This window comes from Tiliqua scincoides, chromosome 7, assembly GCF_035046505.1.
Source record: "Tiliqua scincoides isolate rTilSci1 chromosome 7, rTilSci1.hap2, whole genome shotgun sequence".
NCBI classification, from domain to species: Eukaryota; Metazoa; Chordata; class Lepidosauria; order Squamata; family Scincidae; genus Tiliqua; species Tiliqua scincoides.
In genome coordinates this window covers 44,579,588-44,597,499 of record NC_089827.1, presented here as the reverse complement: position 1 = coordinate 44,597,499, position 17,912 = coordinate 44,579,588, and the positions used below count along the sequence as shown (strand labels likewise).

The window sequence follows — 17,912 nt, the reverse complement described above, 5'->3', positions numbered from 1 at the left end:
ACTCCAGGCAGCTCAGGACTGGGCTGCCCGAAGGTTAGGAGGGTTCTTCTGTAATTTAAATAAATTTTTGAACTTATACGCATTAAAATTTTTCCAGCTTAATGATGTCATTTCTGGCCATGACATCACTTCCAGGTTACTGACACAACTTCCCGTGGGTCCCGACAGATCTTCATTCTAAAAAGTGGGTCCCAGTGCTAAAAAGTTTGAGAACCACTGCTATACATAGTTACTCAGAAGCAGTATCATTGTGTCCACTAGCCTTTCTCCTGGGTAAGTGTGCATCAGACTGCAGCCTGAGGCAATGAGAACATGCATTGGTTTGTCAAAAAATTATAAAGAAGCCAAATATTCACCTGACTTTTAATCACCTGATAAGTACCTTTTGCCACAATTCTGAAAGAAGGACAAAGTTTCTCTCAACTGTGAGGTAACTAACATTTAATTAGCAAAACACCCCAACCATTGTTAAAGGGAATGGACATAATAGTCCACATGTATTTAAAAACCAAGCTGGGAAACTAGACTATAGAACAGTCCATTTTACAGTGGCACCCCAGGCCAAAGTAACTTTCAAAACAGAACAAATTCAGATTCAGAATTTAGATTCAAGACATCTAAAATAAATATTTTTACAATGCACACAAATTAAAGTAGGCTAGCATGAATTTTGAACTGAGTTTCAGCTGCCTATGGGTCTTACTGCTTAAAGCTAGCAACCAGTGTAGGAGCAGCTAAATGACTCCTTTGGTCCAGTGTGGAGCAGAACAGTGACATCGCACTATGTGTCCAAGCTTGTGGGATGTTGAGGGAGACAGAGAAATATGGAAAACATTTTCAGGGAGTGAAAGAATGGAATTGCTTCCATCACTCTGTAATTGGTTTTGTTCTATTCAGAATTCAAAAGTAATTATCTTTGAAAGAGAAAAAAAACAGATGGCATCCAAAGCAATGCCTCCATCAATGGAAGCTCCCTCCAAAAATAGAAAGAGCATTCTGATGGCACAAGAAGCCCTTTGTGCAAGTAGAATGTTCCTTCTGTTGTTGGAGGAAGCTTCTGTTCAGAGTGAGTTTCCCTCTTAATCTGAATGCTGCTCAAAGTGTCCTTTCGTCCAGTGTGGAGGTCGCCCGCCAGTGTTGCAGCCCATCACAGCTGAGAAGGTCAAGCAGCCACTCAATTCCCTGCCTCCACTACCATCACATACCCCTCACCAGTAAGGGTCAGCGGGCTTCCCTCAACCTTAATCACTGCTCAGCAGCATCAGGCTCTGACTACCCACTGCTTAACCTTTCAGACCAGGGCCAATCAAAAAACGAAAATAAGGATATATTTTCAGTTCAACTGCAAGTCTAAATTTGCTATACAAACTAAACCTCCGATATCTAATTGATTTACTTAGGAAGCAACTAATATTTTAACCATTTTAAAACGCGTTCCTGAAATCGTGCAACCAAAGCCAAATTCAGCTGCTGATTCACAGACTGGATTATGTCGATTACTACATGTCTTACTGCATTTGCTATGGCTTCTTGGAACCAATAGCAGCTAGGATTGCCAAGTGACAAGGAAGAAAAATTGTCTGCCCTGTCCCTGTGCCTTGAACAGCCATGATGTACAGAAATCAGCAGGTGACACTTTTCACAACATGGAGGTTAACATTATCATAACATAATGTTATGATCACATAACACCAGAGCCAGGGGACATCCACTAAAATTGAGTGTTGGGAGAGTTAGAACAGATAAAAGAAAATATTTCTCTACTCAGCGTGTGGTTGGTCTGTGGAACTCCTTGCCACAGGATGTGGTGCTGGCATCTAGCCTGGACGCCTTTAAAAGGGAATTGGACAAGTTTCTGGAGGAAAAATCCATTATAGGGTACAAGCCATGATGTGTATGTACAACCTCCTGATTTTAGAAATGGGCTATGTCAGAATGCCAGATGCAAGGGAGGGCACCAGGATGAGGTCTCTTGTTATCTGGTGTGCTCTCTGGGGCATTTGGTGGGCCGCTGTGAGATACAGGAAGCTGGACTAGATGGGCCTTTGGCCTGATCCAGTGGGGCTGTTCTTATGTTCTTATCATCTATTCTGAACACTAGGCTGCTCTGAAAACACAGCTACTGCGGTCAATTGAAAAGTTGGCGACCCTAACAGCAGCCCACATCCTCCCAGAAGTGGATGTACTCAAACTTCCTCCTTTCCAAGTCTCTTGCACCTGGCTTAAAACGCTGCCCATCCAAGCCCCCTCGCCCCCCCCCGAACATCTTGCTCAGTTCTCTCTGAAATTCCTCCCTTTAACAAACCCCATTTAGTGTGCATATTTATGAACCATGCCTCCAATAACCTATCTGGAGTTTGGCAGAGGGACCCTTAAAAGAGATATTAAAATATTTGGTACAAAAACGTGCAGTGTCAAGAACTGTGCATGTTTATTTTTATTTTATTTCATTTTAATTGTGCAACCACTGTGACATTTTTCTCTGCATTCACCATTATACCCCTACATCCTCTGGAGCTGTAAAATGTAGCATCTTCTTTTTATCAGTGATTATTCTAGGGCGCTTTATATCACCAAATGCTCTTCCTGTTTGAGATCTCTACTGATGTCAGCCACTGTTCAGGCTGCATGCATTAGCCATTACTTTGGCAACAGCCAAGGTGATGCTGACTCACTCCCCTAGTTCTCCCCCATCTTCCACTGCTGCTCCCTGCCTCCACTTCCCCGTGATGCTGTCAAATTCATAATCTTCCGTCACTTGTAAAGCTGAACTACCTCTCTTTAAAAATGGCATGCAGAGGGGAAAAATCAATTGCAGTCTTTAAAGCATTCCACACTATTCCATTACTTATTCCTGCATGCACTGTAAATGAACAGCCCTCTGCTGTTTAAATTTGCTACCCTGATCCTGAGGCAGCACTTCTCACTTCTGAGCAATCACTGCATCTCTGGAACACCAGTAAATATTATGAACATGCTTTGCAGAAACATAGAAATTAGAACACTTTTTTGCAGCTACCAGAAGTCTCAGGGAAGCTTCACGAGTCCCCAACATTCCACCATGGGTTGGCCATATACAATACTGTAATGTTTATAGCATTTGAAAGACATTTGCATTTCTGAAAGCACACAGAGTACCCCAATCACCACACAAAAAAAAAGGTAGATCAAGTATGTACAGATACATAGAAAAAATGAATAAGAGTCTTGTGGCATCTTAAAAGACAGACTGATAAGCGTTTGTGGAGTAGAAGAATCCACTTCATCAGATGCATGAAGTACATCCTTGCTTATCAGGAATATAAGTATACACACAGCAGAAGGGCATTTTTGGTAGGCAATGGAATGTATCATACTGGAGCACGTGAACCAGCCTCTGACAGTATGGCTGAGCCTATTAGGCTGTCATTACTGTTGTTAAGTTTCCCCTGTTAACTGGCCAAGAGACATTTTTTCAAGTGGTGTTCCTCTTATATTTAGCAGGGGGAGAGTAACTGTCCCTCTTCATCCCAGCATAGTGTCTTTTCTAGTGGCTGTTTGCTGGTGTTCTGCATCTTTTTAGATTGTGAGTTCTTCTGGGATAGGGAGCCACTGAATTATGTAAACCGTTTTGAGAACTTTTTGTTGAAAAGCGGTATATAAATACTTTAAATAATAATAATAAATGGTCACTGTGTTTGTCTTGGGTACATAAGAGCTCTGCACAGAAACATCACAAACTACATACCTCTTGCATTTCATGGCCTTTCAGCCTCACTGTTTGCATGTTTTCTCTGTGTGTGCAGATAACATACAAAATATGCGAACGAAGGATATGCTTCACACATCTGATGAAATGAGATCTGCTCTGTGAAAGCTTTTGCTACAACACACCTGTTAGTTTTAAGATGCCATATGACTCATTGCTGTTTTTGCTGTGACTGACTAAGGGCACAATCCTAACCCCTTATGTCAGTGCTTTCCAGCACTGGCATAGCGGTGCCAATGAGACATGTGCTGCATCCTGCACTTGGGTGTCACTCATGGAGGCCTCCTCAAAGTAAGGGAATGTTTGTTCCCTTCCCTCAGAGCTGCATTGCCCTTATGTCAGTGATGGAAAGCACTGACATAAGGGGTTAGGATTGCACCCTTATACGCCTACTCCCTATATATGGCGTTTCTATCAACAAAAAATCTGCCGTAGAGTTTAAGGAGATACATGAAGCTACTCCCACTGATGCTAAAATGTAGATTTTGTTTCTCAAAAAAGAGAGGAGAAAGACAGATCATTTTGAATTCCTCAAAACACATTATTTTCTGTTGTACAATGTAGGAGCCATGTTTGTCTATGAGAAAAAATCCAAAAGTCACAGGCCCAAATCCTAACCAACTTTCCAGCATTGGCACAGCAGTGCCAATGGGGCACGTGCTGCATCCTGCAGTTGGGTAGCACTCATGAAGCCTTCCTCAAAGTAAGAGCTGCATTGCCCTCATATCGGTGCTGGAAAGTGGGTTAGGACTGCGCCCTCAGTAGGATAAAACTTTCTTCCAATTGCGAAACAATTATAACCAGCTGTGACATTTGTTGATGTTTAATTAGACCTATAAGTAAGGTTTTTGTGTTTTGAATTTGTTCATTTAACTACTTTGAAAACCTCATGAAGTTGATGAATAAGGAATTGGGAGTTTTACACCTCAAAATAAGCCTTGGGCCACCTCAAATTGTAACTAAGAACCAACTGCCACTTTAGCTGAGTGATGACTTTAGCTCAGTCTCACCTTCCAGCTCTTCTTTCTTAATGGGAACAGCAATGGTTTAGGATCACCTAAGGGCATTTTTTCATTAGGTCTAAATTGTTTTTAAGGCATATTTAATATTTATAAGTCATCTTTGCCCAAAGAGCCCTGAGGTGACATTAAAAATCTATGGTATGCCTAAAATTGAAAATGTTTTGGTTTAAACCGATCTGTAAAATTAATGAAAGATTAATTTCAAACTGTCTCTATTTTATTTTGTCTTCCACAGGCTCAAAATTGCCATTAATATAATGCATGTGAATCCCGTGAACATATTAAGATATTCTGAAGTCCCATTCTCATTTTTATAGTTATTTTTTGTATCTTTGAAAAGATACTTGTATTTGCATCCTTTCATGCAACTCAATTTTAGAATAGCTTCAAACATTAGAGGTAATTCAAAATTGGGCTATTTCTCCTGACTAAAACGGAAGGACACTTCATGATTTCATGCCCAGTCACAAGTCTTGTGATCTTTTCAGGTGCCCTTTGTTCTTATGAAAACCAAAGAATCTCAGCCTTTGTTTAAAAATAGGAAGTTCTTAATCCATGTAGCTACCCACAAAAGTCTAAAGATATCAACTGCATCATCCACACTATTCAGAAGGCCCAATACAAAGCAAATATAGTTCAGTTTCTAAAAATTGCATGATTCCCAGACTTTAGTTTATACCAGAGATGTCCAAAGTTTTTGGCAGGTGGGCTACATCATCTCTCTGACGCTGTGTCGGGGGCCGGGGAAAAAAAGAATTAATTTACATTTAAAATTTGAATAAATTTACATAAATGAATATATTAAAGATGAATTTGTATGATTGAATGAAGGTCTTGTAATAGCTCAAGGCCTATAAAAGGCCTTGCACAAAGCAAGGCTGGCCTTTCCTTTGCTGCCGCTACTGCATCACAGACATGAAACAACAAGCAGTGGAGGGAGCCCTCAACCCACAGCTCACACAAGAGGTCAAACAGTCGCTGTCACGCTGAGAGCAGTTGCGTCGGGCCAGTGTGGGCTCCAACAAACCTCCGGAGGGCCAGAGGCCCTGAGGGCTGCATTGAGCGGCCTCGAGGGCCACAAGTGGCCCCAGGGCCGGGGTTTGGGCACCCCTGGTTTATACTAAGCGAAGTCAGCGACTTTGGGTTAGGAAGGACACCATGACCATGGGAACTGCTGTTGTAAGCCCTCTGCAAGCACCCACAGGAGTGTGCTGGAAGAACATAAACATGTCATTGTGTGAATAGACATGCTACAACATCACTCAGGGCCCAATCTTATGGGCCTTATTACTGCCAGCTCTGGGTGTTGCAAATGTGCCATAAAGTATATTCACAGCACCTAGGAAGCTTCAGTGCTGGGCCAGTGCTAGTTGGTGCTGGGCCTCAGTGCCAGAAAGATGTCACAAAGGAGCAGCCAGTGGTATTGCTGCTGCTCAGGAGAGAGACTTTCCAGGCCACAGAAAGGGCATGGGTAAGGTGGACTTGGGTGGGGGGAGTGGAGGATCAGGCAAGTGGGGAGCAGAGATGGCGGCTGCCTCTGCCACTGTATCATGTTTTCCCTCCCTACTCTGAAAGCCCGATATGGGCCTCCTCAATTCTGCACCCACTCAATAGTAGGTGCAGCTTCAAGGAGACTCATTGGGGCTGCAGCTGCGTTACCCAGGAAAAGGGAATGTTTGTTCCCATAGCCATTTCGGCACCCTGTTCCTCTGGGTGCCAGGGCAGCATAGGCTTGGGCTGTAAAAAACATTTACAGTCCAATCCTATGCACATCTATTCAGAAGTAAGTCCCATTGCAGTCAATGGGGCTTATTCCCAGGTAAATGTGGATAGGATTGCAGCCTTAAAAAAATAAGATCCATGGTTGCAATTCTAGACACACTTACTTGAGTGTTAGCTCCACTAGTAGGGTTCACTTCTAAGTAAACATGCATACAATTGCACTATTAGGGCACTTCCAGATGGGATGTTCCATCTGGAATTATCCCACTCATTCCCCCACTCTTTAAAAGAGAGTTCACATTTCAGCATCACCCATCTATTATCCACTTGTACCTTCCCAACACTTAAATTGTCACATTTATTAATAGAAAATCTGACTCTTTTAAGAACAGTTCACACAATGAGAATATATGTGGACTGTCACTGCTACAGTTCTGTCTTTGTTGGGGAGGCACAGAAAAAAAGAGGTGTTCCTCTCTGCAACATCCACTAATGTGGTCAGTGCACACCACAATAAAAGCACTCAAAAACAACTGCAAAGTGGAAGGAATGTTGCAGCTCTGCCTGTGACCGCAGGTAGAAAAACAATTACAGGCTGGCACCACAAGGAGCAGGTCTGGAAGTGCTCCTAAGTGTTTTTTTTTTATAGAATCTCTATACTGTTCAGTACAATGTAACAGTGGAAGGCACTCAAATAAGAGCTCTCTTAAAATAACCATTCAATAGCCACTGCTTCTCTGATGCCTGCCTCTGTTATCCAAATAATGCGATCATTTAAATTCACTGTTAGTCTCCCGTGTAGTCCCCGTTCATTGTACCCTTTGATTATACTGCTGCATTATTCCATACATCATGCACACAGAATCTGGCTACAATGAAGATGAAGCAGTGAGGCAGGACGTCCCTTTCCTCTGAATTAATTTTAGCCTTTTGACCTTGCCATGCTGCAGATTTTCATTGATGGAACAATACAAATGCTTCTATCTGTAGCTAGCTTACAGGAACTGATGGGTGTCAAAATACATCCAGGTTAGGAAAACTGGGATTGGTCACAATTAAAGTAAGTATTGCATAATTGTGTCTCTTCAGTTCAGGGACAAGCAGGTCAACCCAAAAAGTTTTTAAAACCTCCAAGATTTTCATTCTTCTTTTAAAATGTAGTTTCATTTTTCACAATTCATTTTGACAACAGGATGACTCTCGTATTCACAAACACGTGAATCCAAGTGACTGGTAAATACAAATTACTCCCCCCACACACATACACACACAAAACTGAGATAACAAATCTTTAAAAGCAGTTCTTCAGGTTTATAATGGACAGCAAAAAATTTTATGGATAGCAGACAATAAAAAGAGGGGAGGAAATTTAAAAAGAGGGGAGAAAATATTTGACTGGGTGCAATTAAAAAAGTTTATTAAAAAAATTCCATTTCTGTCCAGCTCACAGGTATACACATTTTATCCCTGTTGCATATATGCAACGTTGAGCAGAAATGGCTTAAGATGTTTTATTCATTCCATTACACTTCAGTATATGCCTTCCTCAAGGGCACTTTCTCAGGAGAAATTCTCATTAAAACACCACAAGTAGCTACTGTACTGCTATCTATCTGATTAATGATCATTTTCATATCACATCTGGTTGGAGGTTTCCCTCCCTTTTCTTTGGTCTGTGGTGGAGCTTGTTTAAATTAACACACTTCCACACAACTTTGCTGTTGTATGTGTTGTTGGAATCACAGTGAGATCTATAGTAAAATGTGACAATAGCTCTGTGGTGTAAGAGGGTGTTAAGCAGGGGGAAAGAGACATTGGACAATACTCCACATATAAAAGACAATTCATCCAAAATTACATTTTAAAAGATCTAGCCCAGTGTTTCTCAACCAGTGGTACTCATACCACCATTGTTACTTGAGGTGGTGTCTGGTGGTACACTCAGGACCCCCAGACCCCCAACACCTGGCAGTGAGACCAGCAACACAATGCAGCAAGCAGCAGCAGGAGGCTAGGCTTGGCAGGAGAGAGATCCAGCATGTACTTTTCTTGCACCAAAAAAACCTTCCTGTCCAACCTGAGCCTCTTAAATGCTGTTTGTTGCATTGTGTCTGGCCTCCCAAAACCATGATGATGGCATCATCGCCAGTTACTTCCAATGATACTTCTGATAGGTGGACCATGCAAAGAGGTACAGCAGGGGACAAATGGTGAGAAACACTGTTCTAACATCTCCTACACATTCCAGCATCATCAATTGTCTACTGAACGGACTAAGGATATGTATACTGCTCCCAGTCCTGTTTTCCACCTTCTGCATGCAGACCCATTGACAGTGCAAACTCTTTCTCTACTTCTCTGTCCTTCCCCCTCTCCACATCTGTCAACCTTTTATGAAGAATAGTCAGGACCCCACTGAGAATTCCTTTTCAGCAGTTTCCGTCCCTCCAAGTAACCAAATCATGCAGGACCAAAAGCTGTCAGCCCTATAGTTGGATGGTATCTCTGTGAGGTGAACACGGGGCCAGCCCAACAGTAAGGCCCACTAAAGCGGTCACTTCAGGCAGCAGACTGGCAGGAACACCTACTTTTGTCCACCACCTACACTACTACTCCTCCTCCCATGCGCTAGCCCAGGGGTGTCAAACATAAGGCCCGGGGGCCGGATGCTGCCCGCAGAAGCTTTTTATCCAGCCCTCTGACTGTCAGCTGCTGAGCAGTGCTGAGGTGTTACTGCTGTAAGGGCAGCCCACGTGAAAATTGGGCTATCTCATTTCTTGAAATATGATCAAGATTTGTGTATTTTTTCTTGACATTTGCAGCAAATGAGAAATGAGAAAAAGTGCTTATTTTCAGTTATGACCTGTTTAATGACATCACTTCCTGCCTAATGACATCACTTTTGGCACTCAGCAGGCACCATGAATGGTATTCGGCCCTCCGTATGAAATGAGTTTGACACCCCTGCTCTAGTCCAATGATTTTCAACCTTTTTTATCTCACGGCACACTGAAAAGGTACTAAAATTATCGAGGCACACCATCTGTTTTTTGACAATTGACAAGGCATGCTGGGCTGTTGGTGGGGGTTCACATCCCCTAGTGGCCCTACCAATATATGACCCTCCCCCAAACTCCCATGGCACACCTGCATACCATTTGCGGCACACTAGTGTGCCACAGCACAGTGGTTGAAAATGGCTGCTCTAGCCCACCACTCTTCTCCCCTCCAAACTTGCACTCCACCCCTTTCTTCTTTTTCCAATCCAAGGAATAGAAGAAGCAGAGACTGGCACACCATCAGGTAAGAGGAGCAGCATTTGGCACTGTCGCTAAGTGTTGGGTCAGCCCTGGTTCTGTGCCCCATTCCAGAACTTTGGAGTCTCAACTGAATACCTTTGCCAGAATAGCAAGCTTGGCCAGCTGCGCTTCAACTCATTCAGGCTGCAGTCCTATCCACACTTTCCTAGGAATAAGCTCCATTGACTATAATGGGACTTACTTATGAGTAGACAGGCATAGGATTGGGCTCTCAGACTCCTCCTCCTCATTCCCCTCTATCACAGCTAACCTGCCTGCCTTTGCTTGTTATCATGACAGTGTCCCCTTGATAATTCCCCCACCAATGCTGTTCTCAGCCTCCATCAGTTTCTTTAGTCAGTTTCAGTTATTTGGTTTCTGTTGCTTTACACCAGGGGTGCCCAAACCCCGGCCCTGGGGCCACTTGCGGCCCTCAAGGCCTCTTAATGCGGCCCCCCAGTCTCCAATGAGCCTCTGGCCCTCCGGAGATTTGTTGGAGCCCACACTGGCCTGACACAACTGCTCTCAGCGTGAGAGCAACTGTTTGAGTTCTTGCATGAGCTGTGGGATGAGGGCTCCCTCCACTGCTTGCTGTTTTTCATCTGTGACGCAGCAGTGGCAGTGAAAGAAAGGTCAGCTTTGCTTTGTACAAGGCCTTTTATAGGCCTTGATCTATTGCTAGTCCTTCATTCATTCATATAAGTTCATCTTTAATATATTCATTTATGTAAATTTATTCAAATTTTAAATGCAAATTAATTCTTTTTTTCCCCAGCCCCCAACACAGCATCAGAGAAATGATGTGGCCCTCCTGCCAAAAACTTTGGACACCCCTGCTTTACATTATCCCCACACTGGATAATACATCTCTGCTTCCCCAACTCATTCATGTTCTAGAGTAGCTGCTTTTCAACTCAAAAGCTCACACTACTTGTGAACCTTTGTTTCCAGGCATGCTAAACATGGGCCTCCTCTACTTCTTTCCTTAGCGAGGTGTGTGGGAGTGTGTCAGTTGCCAGGCATTCCGGGACACATGGCTGGCATAATGACTGCTGATGTCACAAAGGCACAAACGTCTCGCTTGAAAATAGAGTGCTTTCTCTATGCAGTCCCTAGATGGAAAGGGCATCTGAGAAGAAAAGATAGCGATACCACAATCCTATACTCAGAAATACTGTAAGTCTCATAGTATTTAATGGGGCTTACTCCAGATTAGGGTGTACAAGACTGCAGTGTAAGTTGTTGAAAGGTTTCATTCACGTAATCTGTAAAACATGCTTGCATCTGTCAATATAAGAACCTAAATAAATATTTTTAAAACATTATAAGTTACCAAAACACCATCCCTTGCCTCTTGGTTTTCTGATGATAATAAAGTAGAAGAAAAGGCCAATGGAAAGACAATAAAGTGGGACATTATTATATATGTCTGGGGGCAAGGTGGGCTTACACTCCTGCCTGCCAGTAGAGTCCCCACTGGCAAAGGCTCAATAGCCAACACAGGGCTTCCTGGGCCACACCCTTGGCCTGTTCCTCTTGGACTCTTCCTCCCTAAGAGGAAGGCGTAAGAGCAAAAAGCAGGGAGGGGGTTGACAGCACAACCCTACTTGGGGCCTTCCCCAGTCTCTCAGGAATCTAGCATCTCTCTTTTAGTCTACCTTCACCCCTCCGCCAGCCCCTTCTCATCCCTGGCCCACTCTCCTGTCCTTGGCTGGTCCCTCCCCCCTTCCTGGTTCACCCTCCTTGCCTGACTACCCTCTGGATCCTACTGTTCCAGGGGACAGGAAGGCTCTGCAGATATTTGCCACATGGGTTGGTTTGCCGCGTAGGTAGGCATGCTCTGCTCAACCAGCCGACAGCCCATACCTTGCACCAAAAGTCTTCCCAGCCCCACCTGGCATGCACCTGGACCTAGACTAGCAGGGCAGGCTGTTTCCTGAGGCGGTAAGTCTGTCCCTGGACAATACAATATTCCTTTTAGAAGGACCTGATTCCTGATATATTATTATCAGTTCCCCAAGTACTTGCACTGGTTTTAACAACATCTTATTCAGTCCTCCCTGAAACGGCAACTCTTTTTTATTACACATTAAATCAACACTGAAAACCCTAAAATCAGTAAAACGGCACCTGTCTTTCACTGTCATACTAATTGGCCCAATTCTTTGATAACGTAAAAGTAAACAATTCTTCACTTCTTCTCAGAGAACGTGCTTAAGCCAAAGCAGCAGAGATCAAGCTTTTCCTGTTTACTGAATCCCAAATTCTTTACGGGGCCACTGATCACCCCATTTGTTTTTCTCCAGCACATACCAATCAGTGCCTAATGACAGGCTTTTAGTACCAACAGCCAAAACCAGAACCAAAACAAAACCAGTACCATAGGCTGTATTTCAAAGGTATAATTTGCCTTTAATACCACATAGCATAAAACAGCAAGTAAGGAAACAGGACAATTGTTTCCTACTTTGCACTGACAGTCCTCCATCTCAGCAGTACCTATATTGTTATGTACTGTGACTTATGATAGTGGTTCTTATTCTGAAGCCTTTGAACTATCCGAATAAAGGGTGAGGAAGGGAGAAGGCGATCTCTGATCAATGATGGCCACCATAGCATTTCACTGAGGTGATTACAGCCACTGAATATTTGAATTAATTCTGAATAACATAATTCTGAATAAGATGTAGATGTAACTATGGCTGCTCTATGGATGGAAGCCCTTCACATTTTTAGGAAAGCCCTTCTCTATGTAAGCCCTTCACACCAACATTTTTAGGGAATACCCAAGAGCCTAAGCATGTATGTAGTCATTATGTAAGCATAATCTATATCAGGGCTCTCCAGACTCTGGCCTGTGGGTCTGATCAGGTGCCCTGTCTAAGACCTCCCCTGCATGCACGACACTTACAGTTCCACAGGGGGAGCCTCCACAAAGCGCCTCCATGTGCCCCCAGACTTCGCCACATCCAGCCACTTCCAGCTTCCGACACCCCAGAAGGCTTTGTGTCCGGATTTCTGGGCAAAAGTGGCTGGACACGGCAAAGACTGAGGGAGCACAGAGGTGCTTTGCAGAAGATCCCTGGAAGAACAGTAAGCCCTGTCCATGCCGGGGAACCCTTTGTGGATGTTCAGTGTTCTCCATTTTGGAGGCCGCTGATCTATATTATTTGGAGAATGAAAAGAAACAACAATACATTGACTCTGTAGCTATACGAAGTAAATTTACAAAAGCTCTGGACGACCTCTCTCTACTCCATTGTAGACATTTAGGTAGGTGAGGAGTAACAACTCTGAAATGAACCACCTCCTGTAGAAGGTTTTCACCAATTACACTTGCAAGCTGCAAAGGAGTACATGACCTTTTCCTGATCAGACTTCTGTGCCATTAATAGATGTGTAAACAGGAAGAATTTCAATATATGAAGATGTACCCATCACTGCACCTCCACTTTTGAGAGCACTGCAACTCTTGAATTTCTAGCTAATATTCATCTGTTAAACAAAAACAAAAAGACTTGACAGCCCTAATACTGGAAGTGAACTTAGGCCCAAATCCTAACCAACTTTCCAGCACTGGCATAGCAGTGCCAATGGGATGTATACTGCATCCTGCAATTGGGGGGCACTCATGGAGGCCTCCTCAAAGTAAGGGAATGCTTGTTTCCTTACCTAGGAGCTGTATTATCCTTATGAGAGTGCTGGAAAGTGGGTTAGCATTGTGCCCAGAGTCACTTCCAAAGAAACTTAAAGAAACCTCTTCAGCATAAAAGCTATACAAGATCTACCTACAAGATTTTCAAATTCTGATAAGGCTAACAAATGTTCAGTTCAGTCCTCCTGATGACACTCCAACCAATGTAGTTCTTTGTGTGACTTGTTCTACAATTGATGGCACAAAATCAATTTCTGGTTGTAAACAGACTTGAGTTGTTCCCTGATTTAAAAAATCATACAGAATGTGATTAGTCACATGAGCTCTAATTAATTGATTGTTTGGTTAAACCTGCATAGATCTTCATGTCATGAAAAGCAACAGTTCTGAAGAAAATTGTTTTTTGTATTTTTTTTAAGATGATGCATATCATCATCACATGTGATAGCAGGCACTGGCTGGGTTCAGATGCAATGAAGCCCTGGTTTGGTACACTAAGCAAATGGAGTCTGTCTATCTACCATGGTTTGTTTGGGCTAACAAATCAGGGTCTGAAATTATGGTCTGAAGCTGGTTTGCAGGTGTGTTGACTGAGGCTTGCCATTATGCCTGAATTTACAGGTGACTAACAAACTACAGTTAGGGCCATTGCTCCAACTCCAAAAAACTGCTGCACCATGGAAAAGGAAGTTGCTCCACTTCAAGACATTGTGGGGTCTTAGAGACAGGAGTCAACTTGGGAAGTTTAGCCCTAAGTAGTTGGGAAACAAAAGGAAATAAACAGCACTAAACCATGGTTTCTCTGTTGCATGCTTGGAAGCTCAAATCATGGTGTGGGTTCTTTATAGTACAAATCATAGTTTCACATGATGTCTGAACCCAATCAATATCCTAGAAGAGGAACTGCTATGAAAGAGGAAGAAGAATTTCTCTTCTAGGATGGTGTCTACCATCCACTGCTTTTTCAAGTATTTGCTTAGATAATCTTTAATTCTTTTAATCAACTTTACAATTAATCTGGGAATTACTCTATCAACCAATTGATAAATCAATTTAAAAGTTGAAGCCCCATCTACAGTTTTGAAACTGATGTGATTGCCATGAGTTCCCCCAAGAAACACTGACAGCACAATCCCATGCTTCTTGACTCAGAAATAAGTCCCATTATGTTTAATGGGGCTTACTTCCAAGAAAGTGTGTATAGGATTTCAGCCTGAGAACTCTAGTTTTGTGAGAATGCTGAGAATTAACTGCAAGAGAGCATCACAGAACTACTGTTCCCAGCGTTCCCAGGAAGGAAGCAATGACAAGTCTATAGTGCAGACATGCCCTAAAAACGTCATTCCTGGTTGTATATTACTATCAGACCCCAGTTATACAATCTCTATCAAATATACTGTTCTTTGCATCTTCTTAGAATGACACATACATGCAGTTACTAATTTATTATGCTTTATTATCTGTGCATCAAACTTCACTACCCAGGCTGGTCTTAGGTTCTTAAACATTTTTCACTGGACTGGATCTTAACTGGCTTCTCTCTCAATTCCATATTTGACATCAGAGCCAGGACTCTCCAGAGCATATCTACCAAGTGCTTCTCAGAATGCTTTACTCTCACTTGGGCTACTGGGCCTGCTCCTGCCATCGTTTTATACGATCATTCCTTTCTATTACATAAAATTTTTACTTATTTTAAATTGCAATTCAGCTCTATTTATATTTCAGTGTTTGGACATATATTTATGTCATATTTTGGTAGGTATATTTCTAGGAGTAAACAAAATGTGATTGAATGTGTAGGAGTAAACAAAATGTGACACCTATAGCTCAGTGTCACAAAGCAAATACAAACTGCACTTATTACATTTTGTGGAAGGGCCTCAGGAAATAAAAAGCAAATTCTGTACAATACAGTACATTTTTGTTTATACCAAGTTATACTTAGCAGCACCATTTTACAAAATAAGGAAAATAACTATGTGTAGAAAATTCATCTTGGGGATGATTCAGCAGAAATTAAGCACTTTGAAACCTCATTTATTTCAATGGGAGTAATGTAAGCTTATACCTAACTGCCCCATTGAAATCAATGGTCTTTCAAAGGCAGTTTCCACTGGATTGTGTCCTTTATATTTTGCCTGCTCTATTTCTCTTAAGAAAATGTTTTGTTAAATTTGTTAATTTATATATAAATTATTATGTTAGGCTGTAAAATCAACATATTTCAGAATTTGACAAATAGGATACTACTGTCTACATATATGCCCCTGCACTGGGGTTATGCATTATCATAATAAAAACTTTTCTTTGTTTCTCTTCTTCAGAAACATAAACTGATAACTCAATGACATGCAACATTTGGATATCAATGTTAATGGTATGCAATTAAAAAAATTATGAACAAATTTCCCATGTCAGACAAACTTGGTGGCCCCAGGTGACATGCATCTTTCTAGGCTGGAACCAAAATTGATTAAGCTGAAAATATGGTGGACTGAGCTAACAGGAAAAATAGGTATAGAGATACTGTAATCTCAACATGTTTCAACATATACAGCATTGATTATTTGCTGAAGTTCATACAGTAACGTTATAAAACGAGTCAAGAATGTTCTACGCTTATATTTTTCACACCTCTTTAAATATCACTTTCTGGATTAAAAAAACCAAGCCAAATAAATAACTGTGTTTACATCAATTATCTGAAAGCTGGAAGGTGCACCTCTCTATTCAAGTGGCTGCAATGGGGGCTGTGTGTTGGTGGAATTGTAATCAGGAGGTTTAAAATATCGCATCCATAATCTATTCATAAGCATCTTCTGGGGTCGATGCTGCCGATCCCTGAATCCTGCGATAAATCACGCTGCACAATTTCTGCCTCAGACAAACCAATTTCCGGGAGAAGAACTGCACTTGGCCTATACCATGCAAGGATTGGGTTCCCATCTCTTGTCACTCTTAGCAGTACAAGGACATCACTGGAGGCCTTGAGGCTTTTTTTTTTTTTTTGGTCCCCCTGAATGCAGAGGGCATGCAGTGAAAGGCAAGGAGAAAGAAGAAGGAAGGTGGCAGGCAGGAGATGGGGGGAGGGAGGGAGATGGGGAAAGGAGAGCTGTTACAGTCCTTGCCCTGCAACACTGTAACAGCCCATTTTGCAGGCGGGCTCACCTCCCTGAGCTGCTCCAGCTCCTGTTTCAGGACCTCATATTCGGCCTCCAGCTCATCGTACTGCTGCTTGAGGGTGAGCTTCTCCTCCAGGACCACCAGCCCATATTCAGCTGCCTGGATCTTCTCGTGGGTGGTCTCGGTCAGCTCTCTGGTCAGCCGTTCAATCTCGCATTTGTAATGGTCCACCGTCTCCAAGACCTCTTCTGCAGCCATAGCCTTGGGGGTGGGGGCGTGGGGGGGCGAGAGCAAGCAGAGAGAGAGAGAGAGAGAGAGAGAGAGAGAGAGAGAAGGGGGTGGGGGCGATCGGAGGCAGGCAGGCTTGCTTCTGCTCCCAGGGATGCTCCCAGGCGGCTACATCAGCTGCAGCAGCACCAGAGGGATGCGCCAGCAGGGCGCAGGCAGAAGGGAGGCGCGCGCCCTGCCAGGCTGCTGCACCATTTGTCCTCTGGTTGGCGCTGGGCGACGAGGAGGAGGCAGGGGGTGGCTGGCTGGCTGCCCCCTCTGGTTCCCCGCGCAGCTTGCTCAGAGGCGCCGGTCCGCCATGTCTCCAGGGCTGTCTCTCCACCGCAGTCTCTCCACCTGCTCCCCTCAGCCTGGAAGGGAGAGGGAGGGAGGAATGAGCCACCGAGGATGCTGCTGCTGCTGCTGCTGCTGCAGGGGGGGGGCTCCCAGGCAGCCCCCCTGGAAGACAGGAAGGAAGGGGCGAGGGGGCAGCTCCAGGGGTGACCAGAGCAGGGCAGCAGCTCCCTCCCTCCTCCACAGCCCTCCCCTCAGCTGCCAAGAAGGAGCACCGCTCTCCCTTCCCGCCCTCCTGCACGGAGGGAGGGGGCGAGCTGGGCAGTGGCACCTCCACCCCACCCCACCCCACCCCACCTGCCTCTTCCCCGGGAGGCTGAGGGAAGCGACGCCCCAGAAGGCGCTGGCTGGCTGCGCTCCCCACCTGCGTCCTGCTGCTGCTGCAAGGACGTCCTTCCAGGCCTGTTTCTCCGCCCAGCGGACGTCCCTTCCTTCCCAGAGGCCTCAAGCTTCAGTCTCAGGCTGGCCAGTCGTCGTCCCCCCTGCGGGCAGTGCGGTGGTGGAGGCAGCCCCGCGACCTGCTGCCAGCCGGGCAACACTGCTGGGAAGCTGTAAGGCCAGCCTCTTCAGGCGAAACTCAGTGGCAGGGCTGCCTCCCAGGCAGGTGATGTCATAATCCAGGAGTCTGCTCTGAGCACCAGGGGCACATCAACAGGGCCCACCACAGCACATGGCATCACCACCAAAGAGGACCAGGCACCCCAAAATGTAGGACAGCC

At 44.1% G+C, this 17,912-nt stretch overlaps 1 protein-coding gene across 8 annotated transcripts in view; it reads right to left on the bottom strand.

The window, feature by feature from the left end:
* BICD1 (BICD cargo adaptor 1) overlaps positions 1–17,674 on the bottom strand; it is a 147,927-nt gene extending 130,253 nt beyond the window's left edge. For 7 of the 8 annotated variants that reach the window (XM_066634528.1, XM_066634532.1, XM_066634530.1 and 4 more), the window contains exons 1-2: positions 17,558–17,674; positions 16,618–17,210 (exon numbers count right to left, since the gene is read on the bottom strand). In XM_066634528.1, the coding sequence (XP_066490625.1) occupies positions 16,618–16,830 (213 nt within the window). In that variant the 5' untranslated portion in view covers positions 16,831–17,210; positions 17,558–17,674. Of the gene's footprint in view, positions 1–16,617; positions 17,211–17,490 lie in introns of all 8 variants that reach the window. The other variant, XM_066634529.1, reaches the window with a different exon arrangement.
* Positions 17,675–17,912: the final 238 nt, after the last annotated feature.